The 19,409-nt window shown below is 36.6% G+C and overlaps 1 protein-coding gene across 2 annotated transcripts; it reads left to right on the top strand.

Annotated features, from left to right (window-relative positions):
- Positions 1-1,918: 1,918 nt before the first annotated feature.
- Positions 1,919-14,617, top strand: LOC129451204 (uncharacterized). 2 transcript variants are annotated; one of them, XM_055214268.1, is made up of 18 exons: positions 1,919-2,049; positions 2,368-2,445; positions 2,646-3,035; positions 3,461-3,559; positions 3,759-3,995; positions 4,115-4,293; positions 4,423-4,516; positions 4,608-4,716; positions 5,695-5,820; positions 5,968-6,082; positions 6,419-6,481; positions 6,778-6,823; positions 7,084-7,175; positions 8,599-8,716; positions 11,361-11,462; positions 11,560-11,730; positions 12,919-13,095; positions 13,607-14,617. In XM_055214268.1, exons 9-16 carry the CDS (start codon positions 5,753-5,755, stop codon positions 11,694-11,696), a joined length of 741 nt encoding a protein of 246 aa, XP_055070243.1. In that variant the 5' UTR covers positions 1,919-2,049; positions 2,368-2,445; positions 2,646-3,035; positions 3,461-3,559; positions 3,759-3,995; positions 4,115-4,293; positions 4,423-4,516; positions 4,608-4,716; positions 5,695-5,752; the 3' UTR covers positions 11,697-11,730; positions 12,919-13,095; positions 13,607-14,617. The 2 variants fall into 2 exon arrangements, with proteins under 2 accessions (XP_055070243.1, XP_073726176.1); XM_073870075.1 differs by lacking the exons at positions 6,419-6,481; positions 6,778-6,823; positions 7,084-7,175; ... (3 more) ...; positions 12,919-13,095; positions 13,607-14,617 and having other exon boundaries at positions 1,925-2,049; positions 5,968-6,079.
- The last annotated feature ends 4,792 nt before the right edge of the window (positions 14,618-19,409 follow it).

The following is a 19,409-nucleotide window of genomic DNA, read 5'->3' as shown; positions in this document are numbered from 1 at the left end:
CCCTTTCTTGCTTTTGCAATTCAATATTTTATCTTTATCTTAATAGAAGCAAATTAATTAGTAGTATAAGTATCAAATCGCCATGTTCAATTTGGAGAGGCCTGGAGTATCAACACCGCTCAGGGCTTACTTTCGGCAGACCACACAAGCACTATACAGAATAAGCAAGAAAATGTATGCTCACCCCCATAGTGGCGCGCCCTTGTGTGACTTGGCTGACCTCTGCCCGTCTGCAGCCCTCCACTCCGTAGCCTCTGTCCAATCACGTCGGGGTCACCAAGTTATGATGTGGCAAAAAGTCTTAGCTTGAATCTTCATAAGAAAAAATACTCAGGAGACAAAGGTTCCAGGTGCCAAACAAACATTACTTTATTCGCTCGAGCCAACAAAGTGAGACAATACCCCTCAAAGAGGTGCTCAAAGATCATCTGCCCTCCCAACATCTGACTCCATTATTATACAGTAAGATCAAACACTTCTTATCTGAGATGACGTATATTCTTCTCATTGGTCTCGGTCTGCCACAATTAATTTTATTTGTTTGATGCAGCAGAAGTGCAGCTGCATCCTGCCTCATATCTAAAATGATATATTCTGCTTATTGGTTCTCATGGCCTTGGCCTAGCTTGCACAGATACCTTATTGTTAATGTAGCGAAGTACAGCTGGACTAATTCTCTAATCTAAAATGACGTACTCTTGTTTATCAATTGTTTTGACCTTGCTTCTCAAGATAATTGTGGCGAGAACAATCGGGGTATAGTCGCAGGATCGCACCTGGACTCTTTTAATTAGGAAACGAGGGTTAACTGAGAAAACGAAAGTTTAACTGGGTGTCTTATAGCCTTGTGTAGAAACAACAGGCCTTAGGCCTAATATAATATGAATACAGCATATGATCAGTAATATACCCAACAAAAACTACTATATATTCAGGGATGGACTATAATAAAAAAGTGGACCTGGAGTCTTTCCAGAGGAATTGACTGCTCAGTGCGACCGTTCATACCTGATATAATCAATGCACAATTAAATAGAGATATACAGTAAATAGAATGTCCTGTAACACTATGGTGCCATACCTTTGTAAGCCTTTTACAAAAAAAATGCCATTTTAGAAGACACTAAAATCATCATGAGATAATTGAGGGTAATTGTTACTTTAGTTATGTGTGACATTGAGAAGAGAGAGCAGTGGATATTATGAGAAGCATTTTACGCAACAGGACAGAAGAAGATCCCTGTTTCCATTATTTGTAGGCCTAAATAAAAATAGATTTCTGTATGTACTTGTGTCAATTGAATGTGGTACAAATCTGACATTTGTACAGTAAGGATCAATTTGTATTGTACGTAGTGGTTGCGATTGATTCACATTTAATTAATAATTACAATTACACTGTCTTAACAATTAAGAAATGCTCATTTACCACAAAGGCAATTCTAATAATCTTTTGCTTTTTTTCTGTTTTACAGCTTTATTGCAACACTTTGACTTCACCAACACACACACATATATACACACACACACACACACACACACACACACACATCAAAACAAACGGCACTTTTAAGAGCCACTCTCTCTTTCTCACTTGTCTCTTTTTCTATTTCTTCATTTTGTGTGTGTTTTTTTTGTGTCTGTATTGTTTCTATTTGTATGTGATGTCTCTCAATTCTGACGTGAGGGTCTTTGATGATCCCAATGATGCCAGGATCCATATGGCGGCATTAATTAGTGATGCTTATCTCCATGATGCTAGGGTAAGGCTTGTCATGAGAAGCAAATACCTAAGTGAAAATACTAATTGCTATTGTTGTTTATATATGTAATGAAAAGGGTTAGTAACCCTTTTACTGAACTACTGAATAATGCTCAATTATAATTGCTGCTGGTATAACTGCTCTGTAACTATATAGGCTGCCATGGCCATGAAACACCCTGCCTTCCCTCAAAGAAAAACGAGAAAAAGCAGGAAGAGATCCCTCACTAATCCACTGGTCACAGGCAGGAGTGAGAAACGTCGGGAAACATACTGCCCTGTATCAGGTTTGATCTTTACTAAAACATAATTACTGTATCTAAGAATAAAGATAAATTATTAAATAGTGTTTTGGTGGTTACACGTATTATAAAATGAAAGTCGGATACACACAACAAATTGTGTTGCAATGTTTGTAAAAAACATTTTCACTACTATATAAGATAGTTTAAGAGCATGTGACTGATAATCCTTACTAGTGTTGTGTTTTAATACCTTTTGCTTAGTTTCCCTAACTCCAGTCCTTACGGAATACTTTTATTTTGAAATAAATTTATTTCATGTTATATTGATCAAAGGGTTAAGTAAATTGACTGTCTTTGCAGCTGCTTCTCAATCCAGAAGAAGGGATCCTGTGCATGAGGAAGACCTTCAGATAGAAGATCAAGAGTTGGCAAGTCTTGGTGAGGATACTGAGTGTTACAGTAGTAACACTACACTACAGTTTTTTCAATTCTCAACATTTATTTACTCATAATCAAGCAATATGTTTTGTTAGTTCCATTACAGACTCACAGTATAACTGATATATACTTATTATGTGTGATCATACTCATAAGTATAGACCGTTTAAGGAGAAGTGAATGTATATTTTTGATTTTAGAAACAAGACTCCAAGAGTTAAGGGACACTATAACTGCGGTCCAGGTTCCGGAGGGAACAGCCAGAATGGTTTCTGCTTGGGAACAAAGGCAGCTTCTCACAGATGTGAGAATGAAAACTGCTAGGCCTATGCTTTTTGATGCAAAGCTCTCAGCCGAGAGAGTATTCATCCAAAATTGTCACAGATGCTGTGCTGTAGAAGCTGTGATTAGGTGCCTGGACTGTATACCACTGGACATGGAGTTCCTCTGTGCTACCTGTGACATAGAGGCCCACAAGAGAAATATCTTCCATGACAGAGAGGCTGTGTTCCATGGATTTCTTGAGCCTATTCCTCCTACAACTGCTGTGGTGGTGAATGAAAATGGCCAGCCTCAGTTTTGTGAACAAAGTATGTTAAAATTATCATTCATTCAAATTGTCTCATACTTGTAGTGTAATCCCCAAATGTTGTTGTAGATTGGCACATGTTTATATTTAACAGTGTTTCTAAATGGCTTAGACATTTTCTTTTTCCAAAATGCTAACCTCATTCTTAGATTATTCTCAAAACTCTAAAGTGCAAGTGTGGAATTGAATAGCTGAGTAACAAAAGTATGATTGTTTTTGACAGTTCTGACAATTACATCTTAATAAATGTGTATACACGTTTCTCCATAGTGACAATTACTGTTGGAATAGTGGTGTGGACAGTTTGGATTAATGGTTGTTTTTAAAGCACTATTTTGAAAATGAGGTTAGCGTTTTGGGAAATGCATCTATGAGACTGAGGAGAAGCTGTAAATACACCCCTCATAACTTCTTTCTGTTTTGCAGTATGTCAACTTCCTGTTCCTGCACCAATGTCAATTTGTGAATGCACTCATGACTTCACAATCACTCCAGGGAAGCATATATCAGTGGTCACCATCAATGGTATGTTGTTCTCAAAGCCCTCCTTTTTGTTCATTAATGTACTAGAACTTTACCACTGTGTGCAAAGCAAAGGGTTGCCCAAATGCCACATCAAATACCTAATATCATATATTTGTATCTCTGTATAGAAGGCAATCTGTTGCAATTTGATTACTAAAATTTTTTTAGTCTTTACTACAGTATATTCACTTGTTCACAGGACGATACGATGTTTGCTTGCCTCAGAAATCCTGTTCATCATGCTCTGCACAATGGACTCCTGAGGTGAAGGACCTGCTCATTTATCGTTACTGGCCAGCTAGCACCAGCTGCCAGACCCTATACAGTACAAGTTTGATGTCTTCACCTCTTTGAACATATGAAGGTAACGGCTCCAGCCATGTCCAGGCAGGCCTGCCTGAAAATGTTGGAGCACAGATCTGTTCAAGCTGGAAGGGTAAATCTGCCTGAATATCATTTGAAACATATAACAAACAAAATTATATTACTATATACCTTATATTTAATTGTGGGCATTGCTTCAAAAAATCCTAACCAATCTTTCTTTATATATAGACAGGTAGTATCTGTGCGGATACATTTCAGCGAAGCTTTTTTGAGTTTACCTTCTGTCAATACAAAGAAGAGGATATGTGCCAGGTCCATCATTTTGAGTGTCCAGCATGTTCTCCAGACATGTTGGCTGTCTGTTCTGATGGAAACCGAAAACATTACCGCTTTAGCAAGTCAATAGGGTAGGTATTTTTCAAACGTTTATTTTAGACTTGTCTAACACAAATAGTAGCTAACAAATAGCTTTAACAAAAAGTAAATGTAGTACTTGTAAATTTTATTACTGACGCATGTTATCTTATCATGGACAGGACTGAGGAGCCACCCATATACGAGGGCTTGTTCCTGGCCAAGGATGAGGAAGTTGCTACCTTTGTTGACCTTGTAAGAGGCAATATGAGAAGTGTACGAACATTTGATTTGGGTTTTATAGAATAGTTGTTTCTACATATGTTTTGTGTTCTGATGTCAAATGTGTTATAAACTGACTTCATAGGCAAATGACAGTGCTGTCTGAGGTACTGCCAAGTTCACTGCTGGCAGAGAGATGTCAAAAAGTCTGGTGCTCAGATAGATGAGGAGGGCATTCAAGTTGCAGTTTGCAGGTATGTATGAGTTTATGTGTATGATTTTTCAGTGAGATATTGAAGTTTTTATGGTAATCCAAGTTTTAACAGGGTTCCCAGGGGACCTTGAAATCCTTGAAAGTTTTTGAATCCGGTGGAAATAATTCAAGGCCCTGGGAAGTTTTTGAAAACATACATACATAGATACAGGTCATCGAAAGTGCTTGAATCATTTTATGCAAGAAGTTTTCTGGGAAAAAATCCATATTATTCCCTGTGTAGTGTAGGATAATATCATAAAAATGTCTAGCCTTTTATGCACATGTCCTACACTGTTGGCTTTAAATGCTTATATCTTCTGTATGTGAATGTTGATTCATACCAAAATACTTTTTTTGCATAGTTGTGTTTGACACATGAACACATCTCGATAACGTATGTAACTGTTGTTCCCTGAGACGCTTCGTCTCCATTGACATACTTCCTGTGTCCCTGTAACGCCGTTTTTGGCAATATTTCAGATAGCGATATACTTCCTGGCTTCCACGTCACCCTGTATTTGTTGTTAAACCTCACAATTGGTTGAATTTGATATACACATTCTTACCCCTGGAAGCGTCCCCAAAGTGTCACCGCAGTGACGCAGCGCGAGTTCCCTCGAAAGCGAACTGTAACAATGTATCTTAAAAGGTAACACGATGTAACCTTGCTCTCACTTGAAATGTGACCCCACAATTAGTCCTTGAATTTGAGGGTATTGGACCTGGAAATCCTTGAAAGGTCCTTGAAATTGAAGTTAACTAAGGTGTGGGAAGTCTTAAGGTTCTTGCACATTGAGTCCGAAATGTTCGCTTTCCTTTTTTGTGTATTCATGATTCGGTGGCTCTGAATTGTTAAAACACCAGCAAAACTGCTTGCTACTAAAAACACAGAAAATCGAACCTGATTCGATTTGTTTTATGATGGACAAAAGTATCGGAGGGAGTCTAACCACTAGATTTTCTTTTGATTTATCAGACATGGGTTTCTCTTACGAAGACTAAACCATTACCGTGGAGAAATATTTGCTTACCCAATGTTTCTTCAAAGAGAGATGTCAAAGAAGGCAAATGTTACCTTCTTCTGTATGGATATTACATGCAGGTAATCCTCATTGTTATATTGCAAATCCAACTCCATGATTAAAATGTCTTTTTTCTCAGCTTTACGGTGATTTTAGTCATTTTAGATTTCAATTAAAAATGGATCTTTGTTATACTCACATGATGCTGCTTCTGCTTTGTACTGTAGGTACTGGCCCTACCTTAACAAGGTAGCAGAGGGTTTACCAGAGCTTCTGCCATTGACAGAAATGAGGCCATTCCTGAGCGTCATGCATGCCAAAGCACATACAGCAAAATGCGAGGTACATGCAATAACTTTCCGTCTGGTATGGCTGTAGCTATAGGAAAATAATAATGAGTCAGATAATAAAACATGCTGTGTGTTATCTTTTACCAACTGCTTTGCAGCTGCTTGTTAAAATTTGTAGGAAAGGGATTTAGTTTTTCCCTGCAAAATAAAAAGCTTGTGTCATGAGATGTTTTAGAGATATTTATATGCATTAATTTAGATATAATATTCAAGCCATCTTCAATGCAAAGGATTATTTTTACATTTGTGCATGTTATGCCTGACTGGATGATGTCATATTAAAACTTCTGAATTACTGCTACATAACGATTCTCACTCTATGTTGCAGGTGAGATTGGGTGGCAGAAGCCAGGATGGAGCAGGAAACACGGTGGGAGAGGAAGTGGAGCAGGTATACTATGACTACAAAAAGCTTAATAGAATCCATAACACCAAAAGGTACTTATTTGTCATTTAAGTAACAAGCTTGGTGTGAAGGTTAAAGTACATCGTTTATGTATGAGTTAAAATAAAAAACAGGCAGTTCAGTTGTTTTCAGAAATTCAAAATGCATGTATGCGTAAGGGGTCCCAAATTCCTAGGATAATAAAGTAGACACGTTTTCTGTTAAACCCCAAGATCTATGGTGTGTTGGTAATATTTTTATTTAGTGGAGGCCAAAATTGTATTGTATTATTTTGTTTATAGGTGAACAGCTTTCTCTCCAGGGCAGCAAAATACATGACAAAAGCTGGTTAGTGTTGCACTTATACTTCACAATGTCATAGCCTGAATAAATAATAATAAATAGTTAATTGGTTTTGTACACATAATTAAAAAACAAAGTTTCTCTGTTCTGTTATTATGAAAGTTATCATTGTATTACTTCAGGTAATTGCCCGTTCAACTAACTTTTAGTGATAGGGTTTAGGCATGTCTGTTGGGTTTCTCGTATTGCATTTTGGATGTAAAATCTTACTTTTTTGCTTGTTGGTGCATTATTGTTTTCATTAGGAAGAGTGAACATGTTAACGCGACTGGCCATGGGTTGGAACAGAAGAAAGAGGGACAACCTTCATCAAGTGTTAGTCCAGAGATATGTCAAAGTAAGGGTAAATTATAATTGAGATACTAAGCAATGCTCATTTCCCTCAAAGCACCAAGTACAGCTAGATCTGAAACTATTTGTTGATTAATTGTTTAATCATGTTAAAGAACATAAATATGTGAATGTTTTGATAATAATCTTGTTTTATTAATTTTAAGTAACTTGAGGGGAGGGAAGTGCTTAGGTTTGGTCAATTATCTTCTAGAATTGTAACCTCACTGTTGTACAGACATTTTTCTCCTATTTACTAGTCTGCTTGGTAGTACACACAGATATTTAAAGCTCCCGTTCGTTCTGTGATTTTGAAGCTTTGATTGTGTTTATAGTGGGCAATATAACATGTGTTCATGTTTCACGTGTAAAAAAACGCTGTATTTTTCACACAATTTACTTATCTGTATAGCGCTGTTTTCACTGTCCTCAAAACAGGCTGATGTCTTCCTTGTTATGTGAAGTCCCTCCTTCAGAAATACGTATGGAGTTGTGATTGTGTAGTTTGTTTAGTGTGCTGTGATTCGATAGCAGCTTAGCTTAGCAGAGCCGTTTGAGCCAAAGCTGGTGACTGACGTATTCATGTGGGCGGAGTTTAGTCAACGAACTGTTTTGCTGACGTCATTAAAGCAGGAAATAGAGGGCTGTTGTCCAAACCGACCGTTCGTTGTAGGCTTTTAAAGAGGAATTCTATTGAAGAAAATATATTGCCTGGCAGTGAACTTTGAGCTTTATCATTTTACAGGTATTATTTATGCTATTATAGCAACATTACACACTAACTAGGGTTCAAAAAATGGTATCAGGAAGAACGTGACCTTTAATGTGTTCTTTAATGTTACACCTGTTCTGATGAATGTCTTGACCAAAAGCTTAACTCTTTCCCCACCATTGACGAGATATCTCGTCAATCAAGAGAAAACGCTTCCCCGCCAATGACGAGTATTTCCATCTTTCCGCAATACCGCTATTATCCACTTTTTAAACCCGGAAGTATTGCCTCTGGCAAGCTGCTGCATGTCCGTGTCTGTTTTAAAGATCGCTCTGAATGGGATCTCTATGAAAAGTCCGTCACAAAAATGGAATTATCTTTGCTTTTTGCTCAAAATGTGGTGTTTTTGCAGAAACCTACCCATATTCAAAAGCTGATTACAAAAGAACTACTCACGGTAGGATGAAACAGGGTTTTTTTTTGTTTGAAAGCAGAGGGTCTGTTCTTTCATTTGGTTTATTGTATGTTTATATATCTGAAGAAGAACATTTTGTGGAAGGCATTAAACTTTGGTGAAAATCATGAAAAACGCTGGCGCTGGCTGGCAACTTTTTAAAAAATGCTGGCGGTTAAAGAGTTAAGTAAATTGGTGTTTTTTGCATTGTGGTGGTGCGTAGAGCTTTCTTTCTAAAATTTTGTTATTTTTTCATTTAAAAAGATCACAGAGAGAGCAAAACTGGAAGCTGCCAGTCTTAGCAACATCAAGAAAGAGCACAACCTTGATGAGGAGACAATAGAGCAGTGGGTGTGTGATGTCAAACAATGGGCGATTACAGGTAAAACATGTAAAGTACACTATGTATATACAGTGTGTGTGTGTGTGTGTGTGTGTGTGTGTGTGTGTGTGTGTGTGTGTGTATATACAGGGTTCTAAATAAAAAATTTTGATCACCTTTCTAAAGTGACCAGCCAATCAGCATTTCCACTAGCCACATTTTTTCCTGTGAAAATAAGAAAAATTATGAGTGTCACTGAATGCATTTGATAATTTTATTAACATTGTTGGCATGAAAACACACATAAATGTAAGGCTTCTCCCAACAAGGCTCTCTTCAATACTACCTGTCTTGGCAGTTTTAATAAACGTTCTGTGATGACTTAGGGCACACTCATGGTCCTTTACTGCCTCAACTTTAAAATTAGTAGTTCCACCATAAAATTGTTCGTTTCATTTTTTTCTTTCGCGTACATGCGACAATCCTGACAAAACATGACAACATTTTTGTGATCAAACACAAGCTTTCTTTGTTTCTCTGTCTATATCCTTGCCTCCTCTTGCTCCCAAAAGTCTCCCTCATCTTCATCATACCTAACATTATTAACATGTTTGGAGGCATAAATGGCATAAAATATTTGGAAATAATGACAGTAGAGAAATATTTTCAACATTATACAATGATAGCAATGATTAATAACTTATTTTTACAAGAATATTTTAACAATATTTTAAGAAACCAGTCATTTTATAACTGCTATACTAAAATAATCTTAGTCATAGTTACTGCTAAGTGTTTATAGTGTCCTAGAGTTAAATATTAGTAAACTAAATATTAGTTTCATATCTGAAAGTACAGAACAGTGTAAGACATAAATGTGTCAATTTTCTCAGCAACAATGCAATCCTATAGACTTGACAAAAGGTTTCCCTGAGATATTTCCTCTAATGTTTGAGACCTGACAGGCTGATGTAGTTTGTCTTACCTCCCTTAAACTCATCATCTCCTTTCTGCTTCCCTTTTACTGCTTTGCACAAAACATTTCAGATGTCCATCTACAGAAGCCAATAGTGATCGAGTTTAAGATTATCATTATTATTTAGAAACTTACTTTAGTTTCGTCATGTTTTCATAAGCTGCTTATTCGCGTGGTGTCACCTTTTGAATGCGGTTGTGTGTGCATGAACGCAAAGACGCACGCAGACATAGATTTGTGCTTGTATGCGTCAGTGCGACTGCTGCCTCGCTTTTACAAGCGTAAGTTGGGTAACTACTAGGGGTGGCACGGTTCATGAAAAAAATCCGAACCGTTCGGTTCGCTTGTCTCGGTTCGGAGCGCGTGTGTGTCGTACGGTTCAACGGTTCATGGCATGCGCAATGTAGCCTCGTGCCCTGTATGTGACCTCAGATAGCGTGTTCCCCTTTCGCGAATAGCGCGAAAGAAGAGGTGACTGGTGTGGAGAGTGAGTGCTGCCGGTCATGTTACGTGTAGAAATGGCAAGAGGGAGAGAAAAAGAAGTCTGCCTGCAGTTGGAGGATGCGCCAGCGTCGTATAAGTTTGGTGTGTGGAAACATTTTTTATTTCATGTTACCTATGATGACAGCGTAAATAAAACAATAGATACAGCCACACGCGACAGCCTTCTCTCCGACCATTTATCTAATCTGAGGTAATGAACACTGTTTTACGTCTTTTCGTATTCAGCGCTATTTTTAGCCTTTCGTTGATAAAACGAAAGCGGCTGATTTCCGCGTAGTTTCATTTTGCTAGCGTGTGAAAGTCGCGCGATCTTATTTCATAAACTGCCCCTTAAAGTAATCAGGACAGAAATGTCAAAAGTGGACAAAAGAGACGGATTTAAATATTTCAGGTGAAAACGTTATGTTTCTCTCTCGTTCACATATTCTCTCTGCAGTATTTAAGCAGCCTCTCAGTGATAAATCTTAAAGCTACACTGAAGTTGGCATTTTGATAAATGCAAATTATTTTTGTGTGCTAAAAATGCACACAAAGTTCATGTAGATGGCAATACACATTCTCTTTTTTGCCAAATAAATGAAAAGCATGTTGAAATCATCAATGTCTTCCCTCTCGCTGTGTCAAAATCTCGCCTGGCTTTCCTCAGGGATGTTCCCAATAATGTGCTTAAAGTCAAATTCAGTTTGTGCATGATTACATGATATAACTTTTTTTAATACTGTATCCTAAATTATGGATAATTAATACATTAATAAGATAATACATTTCTGGAGTGTTAAAAAAAATAACAACAAGAACCGTACTGAACCGAGAACCGTGACCATAGAACCGTGATACGAACCAAACCGAGGGTTTTGTGAACCGTGCCACCCCTAGTAACTACATTCAATATAGATTTGTTTTGCCGCTATTAATACACTAGTTAACTGCTAAAATTTAAACTTGAGATTTACGCAGGGGCACGTTATGCCTTCCTTGTGTTTTGATGGACGCGCTCCACTCGTTTCCATGGTTTCTCGCGCTGGTTTCACTCAAACTGCGTGCAGCCAATGGGTGTATGAAACATTATCACGTAGCATTACGGCACAGTGTTCATGTGTATATATAAACACACACACACACATTTGTTAATGACTGTATCTTCATACAAATAATAAAAGGTGGCTATATTGTGAAAATGTCACTAATTGTCTCTTGTTTAATTGTTTTGTTTCACCTATTTAGAGAGAGTCTACACTCCAGGTTGTACTGAAGAGCTGAGGGCTGACATTGAGAACATCATTGTAAACCTTTTGCGCAGGAAGAAAGATCTATATCGTCAGCATGGTTTGTTGTCAAATCAAGTTATTTAAATACATAACACTTCAAAAAACAATAATATTCTGGGATTATGGCACAGTTTTCTTTTTGTTTCGATTTGCAGACAGCAACCAGGCAAGACAAAGAAAGAGAAAGAAAATGACAGAGTTGAAGAAGAAGTTACGCGAAAAGGTCTTGCAATACAACACTGTAGTTGAAGGAGATCCTATTGACGAGGAGTTGGCTTGCAGTCTGACATAGGGATACATCTTACCATGGGAGAGACATGAAGATGGTATGATATGTATGAATTGCTAGCAGGGGTGCAAACATGTAACCTTTCGGCGAAATTAGCCGTTTTTGATACAAAATAGGTCATTCTTGTGATTCGACTAGATCCGATGAGTTTTTGAAAATGAGCGGTGAGGGGGGTCTGCGACAGGGTCGCAATGAATGAAAATATGAAAAAATAATGTCCAGCTATTGTGGTAACCATGTCAAATCACTAGCCAGTTTGGCGGGTTATGTTTTACAATTTATAGTCACCTTATTTGCTGCCGAAGTTTAAACAGTCTGTGCAGAATGAGCGCACACACTTAACTCGTAGTATTTTCTAATCAAGGTTACGCGCCCACATCACATTGCTGTTCGTGTGGTCACCAAAACGTAACATTTGTACAGGTATTTAAGCACCGCAGTTTTAAAACAATTGATTTTAAGCCGTTGAAACAAAAACAACAGTGCTATATGCGCGCGTTAGCTGTTTCAGTTTGAATGGAGCGTGCAAGTCGTGCATCCGCCTCTAATTGAGCTTGTGAGTATTTTGTCGCTGTATTAGCTTCAAATAAGTTACACACATGCGTCTAAATTCCCGTCTTTGCAAGTATCCTTACAAACACGACTATTTGGGTAAGAGACAGTAAACAGCTGAAAGAGAAAACGCATGTGGAAGAGTATTAGATCTGGACTTTGGTCTTAAAGGGGAAGTTACCTAATTTTTTTAAAATACATTTAATTTCCATAGTATAAGCCTATGGCATCACTGTATATTTTACCAATTTTATTCCCTTTTCGATCTTCACATGTAGTAATGGTTCCAACCACATTTCCATATTTACCGTTGTCCTTTTTGTTACTTGTCATGCAACAACACAGAAATGGTATGATAGATCGAAATAAAAAATATAATGAATACCAAAATATGGAAATATATCACAGGGCATAAACATTGAATGTTGACATTACCACCATGTTATTCTGCTGTAGTAATCGAAAATAAAATGCTTGACCATCACAATTTCACAAGCTCTCCATCCAAGTTATATTATTGTGACTTGTATTCATATTTTTTAAATTGTTTATATTCTACAGAACCAATGCTGTTACTAAAAAGATTTTTCAGAAATAACATAATTCTGTTATACTTATATAATTTAATAACAAACATTCCTTGTCCACTATTCCATTCCTTTTCCAACCAAAGGCAACACCTTCAGGTTGAAGAGATCTATTTTCGACCAGGTAATGCTGCTGAAACGCTTGGAGGAGGAGCAGAGCATCCTGGTAAAGGAGATGTCTCAGCACATCAAGTACCTTCTGAAGGAAGTGCAAGAAGTGGAGTCACTCAGAGGACAGACTTTGGAGCGCATCAAAACCAACAGTATGTACAAGATCTTTAGATTTTAGTATCATGAATTTATTTATAATAAATAGATATACAAATATAGATATATATCCCCAAGGAACTCTAAAAATTGAGTTGTGATCTGGTACTAAGCTAACCAGCTATTTGGCACCAGTATGCACAATGTACACTCTAAAAATGGCTGGGTTATTTTTGACCCATAATGGGTAAATATTGAACAGAACACATGCTGGGTTAAAAATGACCCAATGTTGGGTTGTTGTTATGCAACTATGGGGTATAATAACCCAGCAGTTGGGTTAAAATAACCCATCATTGGGTCCATTTTTAACCCAGCACGTGTTCTGTCCAATATTTACCCATTATGGGTCAAAAATAACCCAGCCATTTTTAGAGTGTAAAAGTTTCAAAAATAATGACTATAATGAAGTTGCAAATTCAGCATTGTAAAAAGCAAAAATAGTTACAAACGTCATGTTTTGTTTGATGTGTCATCTTTCTATTTTTTTTTTCAATTTCTCTACAGGTTTCAGTGACCTGACAGAGGACGCTACACATGGGCTTAACAGTGTCCTTAATCGGAGGGTTCACTCACTTAGAAGTCAACATAAACAGGCTGTTAATGCATACAGCAGTATAGCCACTATGGAATGTAATTTTCTTTCCATACAGGAGGACATTGAGGAGTGGGATGACAATGGCTTCACCAGCCTCGAGTCTGAGGAAGAAGACACCTAAAGACTGCTGCCAAACAACACAGAGGAACTGGACTTTGTTCAAAAAGTCTTGCCTTTGTTTTAAATAGCTGTACCAAAATATTTACACGAAAGTTTTTTTTTAGATTCTGTATGTGAAGAGTTTCGTTGCAAAACGAGATAAATCCGTTTTTTTAATTGTTCAGAAATCTCGTTTTTTGGTTGTGCATTCCCATTAATATCAATTGAACTGCAGTTGGTTTGTTTTGATTTAAACCTTCATAACTTAAAAAATACAGCTAAGTAGCACCATAAAACAAAATAATAACATGATAACATAATAATAAACATGTTTTGACAAAAATGTAAAAAAATGGATTTATCTCGTTTTGCAACGAAACTCTTCATGTATTTTTATAAAAAAAATAAAAGAAAAACATTGATTTATTTTTATCATCTAACCTTTGAGCTTGCTGGTTTCAGATCAAAACTGCTCATTGCTGCTTTAAAAAATTAATTGTCATATTTGCATGGAAAAATCTAATAAAGATTCAATGGCAGCCTGTGTAATTGTAACAATAATTTTAATGTACTTTGGTATTTCCATAATATACGTGGATTTATATTTGTTTGCAATATGCATATAATACTCATACATTTGTAGTTATAACATACTGAATACCGTCAAATAGCTTGAAACCATAAATGTTTTTCTTTTATGTTTTCTATATGACATCTACATGTACATACATAAAGACAGAGACAAATCCAAACATTTTTCACTTACATCCTGTAAAACTGTATAAAGAAATGTCTTATATGCACCACTGTAATAAACTCATTTGATGGAATTGTCTGTTGTGTGAACTTAATATGCCAGTTAAATCCTTCAGTGGTTGACCCGCCTGTAAATAAGTACATTTACTCAAGTACTGTAATTAAGTACAAAATACTGGTATTTGTACTTGTGTATTTTCTTTTCAGAAATTGCTTTAGTTACTATTTATTTCACAAAGGTGGAGTTTTGCACACAAACAATATGAAGAGTATAAATCAAGGTACAGTTTATACATGATAAAGTACAGCTAGTACATAAGTTGATCGACTACTTTAATTCCCAGCTATTTAGATAATTGTTTAAGTCATGTCATGTAAAAACATTTCATGGTTCCAGCTTAAAAAAAAAAATTATATATATATATATAAAAGTTGAGGTTGGGGCCTCAAAGTCCTCACTGAAACTATGCTTTGTCTATAGGACTAAACCAAATATATTGTTGGAAAGGGCTTGAGTAACATGTCACTCTGAGGTTTTAAATGGCTCCTGCTTTGAAATATTCACCTCTAAATCTTGACCTTGTATGTTGGAAAGCTTGTCATTCATGAACAGAAAGGGCTACATACATGAAATCAACTATTATGAATAGTTCTTGACTTTAACTATGACTATACCCATATGAATAGAGTTATCAAGAGGGGATGATGTCAAAAATGGTCAAACTTGATTTTCACCTATTTAACAGTAAGGTATTTACAATTTTATTACACAAATGTGATTCCCATCCCTTTTAACCAATCATTGTACTTTTACGTCATTATTTACAAATTCCAATTTCAGTAAATTGAGTCACATATTTTTAAACTACAATTCTCTCTAGCTGCGCCATCCCACTTGATACTAATTTTAGTATCATATTTATAGTTTTCCCTGTTTGCAAAGTTAAGCTGTGAATAGGGTCGTAAAAAGATGTACAGCACTGTCTACTGAATATCTAGTACAGGAGTGGGGAACCCTGGGTCCTGGAGGGCCACTGTCCTGCACAGTTTAGTTCCAACCCTAAACAAACACACCTGAATTTCATTTTCAAGTAATCCTGAGGACTTTAATTAGATTTTTCAGGTGTGTTTAATTAGGGTTGGAACTAAACTCTGCAGGACAGTGGCCCTCCAGGACCAGGGTTCCCCACCCCTGATCTAGTACAACCAAACTAGTACTTACACTGTATTTAATTGTTACATGATATGCAAAAGTAAAGATTTTAGGTTTTTTTTTTAAGATATTTTCCGAGCTTTAAAAGAAAACAAATCAGCATCACGGTAGCATACAGTTTGAAAAATAGGGTTTCCATAGAAAAACATATAAGGAGAATATCTTAATGTCTAACTACAGCCGAAGCATATACTACACTGAATTTATGTTGTTTATTTGAAAAAAAAATTAGGTGGTGATTTATTAAGGCGATTTTAGCAAGTAACGTTGGGCCTATATACACGCGTTTCGGGATTATCCCTGCAAGAAAGCCTACGATGGCCCATTATTGAAGGTAGCCTTAAACAAGTTAAGCAGGTTTATATGTGTTTGATTGGGGTTGGAGCTGAAATCTCCAGGACAGATACCCTCCAGGAACAGAGTTGGAGACCCATGATCTACCCATTATCTTACTCTCAACTTCAGAATCAGGAAGACTTGGCTGAAAGGAGCATTGTCTTACAGCAGGGATGTGCAAACTCGGTCCTGGAGGGCCAGTGTCCTGCAGAGTTTACCTGAAACTTCCCTTAACACACCTGCCTGAAAGTTTAATCTGCCTAGGAAGACCTTGATAGATGTTAGATTATTGGGGCAAAACTCTGCAGAGACAACAGCCCTCCAGGAGTAGGATTGGGCACACTTACACTCCAGCATCACAGACAATGCATAATTCCTTAAAAACTCATAAACAAGTGTGCTGTTTGAGACAGAGTGTGTTCTTTCACTGCATGAGTTAGTCTATTCAAATGCAATTAGATATGGGGCAGAACATATATTTATCTAATTTTATATAGTTCATAAATGTTACAAGAAGAGTACAGTTTATTCCTAAAAAAATCTGAATAATTGTAAATTTGACATTTTGTAACTGACATTTGGTAGTGTATGGTCAATGATATATGGACAGACCTGAAAAACAACCATATTAAATGAAAACATTTACAGTGCATACTCACATTGTTTGTAATAGGCTAAACTTATGGCAACCTGGGCTTAACACCCACCAATGGTTCTTGGATAGGCTGTCTAACAGGAAGGAAAATACCAAAAATTACAAAATGTCAGATTTACAATTATTCAGATTTTTTAGGAATAAACTGTACTCTTCTTGTAACATTTATGAACTATATAAAATGTGATAAATATATTTTCTGCCCCATATCTAAATGCATTTGAATAGACTAACTCCTGCAGTGAAAGAACACACTCTGTCTCAAACAGCACACTTGTTTAAGTGTTTTTAAGGAGTTATACATTGTCTACACCAGGACTATTCAAATCTTTCCCTGGAGGGCCAGAGCACTCCAGAGTTTTGTTCCAACCCTGATCAAACACACCTGAGCAAGCTAATCGGTCTTCATGATCACTAGAAAATCACAGGTGGGTAAGTTTGATTAGGGTTGGAGCTAAACTCTGTAGTGCTCGGCACTCCAGGGTAAGATTTAAATAGCCATGGTCTACACAATCACATGCAAAAAATAATAATAATAATTGTTTTTATGCATTTTGTTCAGATTTATAAGGTCGTATTGAATTTCACATTACATTTTTTAAAGCACCCAAACAGAACGTGGGCTGCTGACACAAACCTGCATGGGCCCAAAGATCCAAAAGTTGCTCTGGACTTAAATGGGCTGTCCCACTCTGGGTCAACAGGGGACTAACAATGGCAGTCCGCTAGCGTAGGCTGCTCACAGAAAGCCAGAGTTGAGCCCAAAGTTGTGGGCTTTACCTGGGCAAGCCCACACTGGGCCTGATGTGGGCTGGCCCTAGCACACTGTGCCCACAAAAAGCCAGAATGGGCCCCGCAGTGGCATGTTTGCAGGGATGTGTACTCTAGGTGGGAGTTACGTAACATATCTTAACGCCAAAATGCCTAACTTTAGGCATCTGATTTGTATATTGTTTAATTAACAATATTGCATTGTGTTAGTAAGGATTAAGGTGCTAGTAATTACGTAGTCAGTGATATGAACAGTGTAGGGTAGTGTATGGTCAATGATATATGGACAGACCTGAAAAACCCCCATATTAAATGAAAACATTTACTGTGTAAATATGTATATATCATTTATATATATCCTTATCCTTTCTCTTTTCCTTGTTGTTATACATGTATGCATTACCCTTTTCAAAATCTCACTAGGCTATTTGCTTAAACTCTATTTTGATATGAATTTGAACAGAAATGACAAATGAACAAGAAAATGTAGTACCATAAACTTTATTTAAGATTATCTCAATTCCCATATTTGAAGTTTGTTAAATGCACATTTACATTCCCATCAAAACTTTAAATAATTATTTTTCATTGTCAAAACAAAATCAGCTTCAAGGTGAGTAACTGCTACATAGGGTTCGTCCAAATATATGCAAAATAAGATATGGCATGATTTCATAGTTAATTACGGTATTGTAATTGAGCACAAGAGATTGAAAGAGTGCTAATAATAAGTATAAAATTTGAATAAAATTTGAAGTTGCTCATTTAGTTTAACTTGTGGTGGAGGTTATTTAATATGAAATCTTAAATGAAACAGTGTCCTCTTCAATATTGAGCTACGTCCCCCAATAAACTCCAACTGTGTGTGTTATCAGTGGACTGAACATTTTGGAAGTTGTGAAAGAATCAGTTGTTGTACATAGTTAGAGTCAAATGATCTCATATGATCAACTGTAACAAAACAATCCATATAGGGGTCCTTCAAGTTTAAGAAATGTTAAGACTGTTGCACTTTTTTGAATCAATACAGATAAAAGAGGTTGCAACAAGCTTGAAGAAAAAAAACATGAAGAATATTAAAGTTTAAATTATATTACAAACTGCTTAGCTGATGTAACATGGCAATGTTATGGAACAATACAAGAGTACAACAAAAAATATGTAAAGTAAATACACTTAACAAGAACAAGGGGGAAAAAATGCATGTTTGCAATGTCTATTGCATATTTGTAGGCTGCATGGGATGGGAATCAAGCTGGCTGCCAGGATGGAGGCCAGGTCTTTCCACTGAGAAAAACAAATAAATAAAGAGAGGGAAGTTGAAGAACAATTAGTAAGTATAATGCACAATGAATTGATTGTCATGATTGTATCATTTACTGTTTTACAATACTTTGCAGAGTTATGCAAAGCATCAAGAATCTGTTGTTCCCGAGTGGGGATAAGGCAATAAAATTATATAACTGTTTACAGTCTTACATAGCCAGACCTATCTCCACACTAGAGCTGTGCCAGAGTTAGAGGAAGGCCTTGTAGTTATAAGGTAATTTTCATTCTGGTGTATATGGTTTCCACGTGTGCAACATTACTTTTAAACATCACAGTCATTATGGTATGTCAGTGTTATTCACAGTAATTGTTGCTCATGGAAAAATAAACAAAACTACATAATCTTGTAAAAAATGTAGATATGCACAATACAGCTGGCAGGTGGACCAAAAAGGGTCTTTCAATTTTTAAAATGTAGTTGAAAAATAAAAAAAATCCTCTAACTCACAAATAAATGTATCCATTCACAGTGACTAGTTTCGTCAAACCCTGATGCTTCCTATGACTATACCATAAACATCTCCAATCACTGCATTCCTCTTCTAGAGACTTG

Source organism: Misgurnus anguillicaudatus, chromosome 8 (assembly GCF_027580225.2).
Source record: "Misgurnus anguillicaudatus chromosome 8, ASM2758022v2, whole genome shotgun sequence".
In the NCBI taxonomy this organism is placed as follows: Eukaryota; Metazoa; Chordata; class Actinopteri; order Cypriniformes; family Cobitidae; genus Misgurnus; species Misgurnus anguillicaudatus.
The sequence above is the reverse complement of the archived record's forward strand: the minus strand, read 5'-3'. Positions and strand labels throughout refer to the sequence as shown.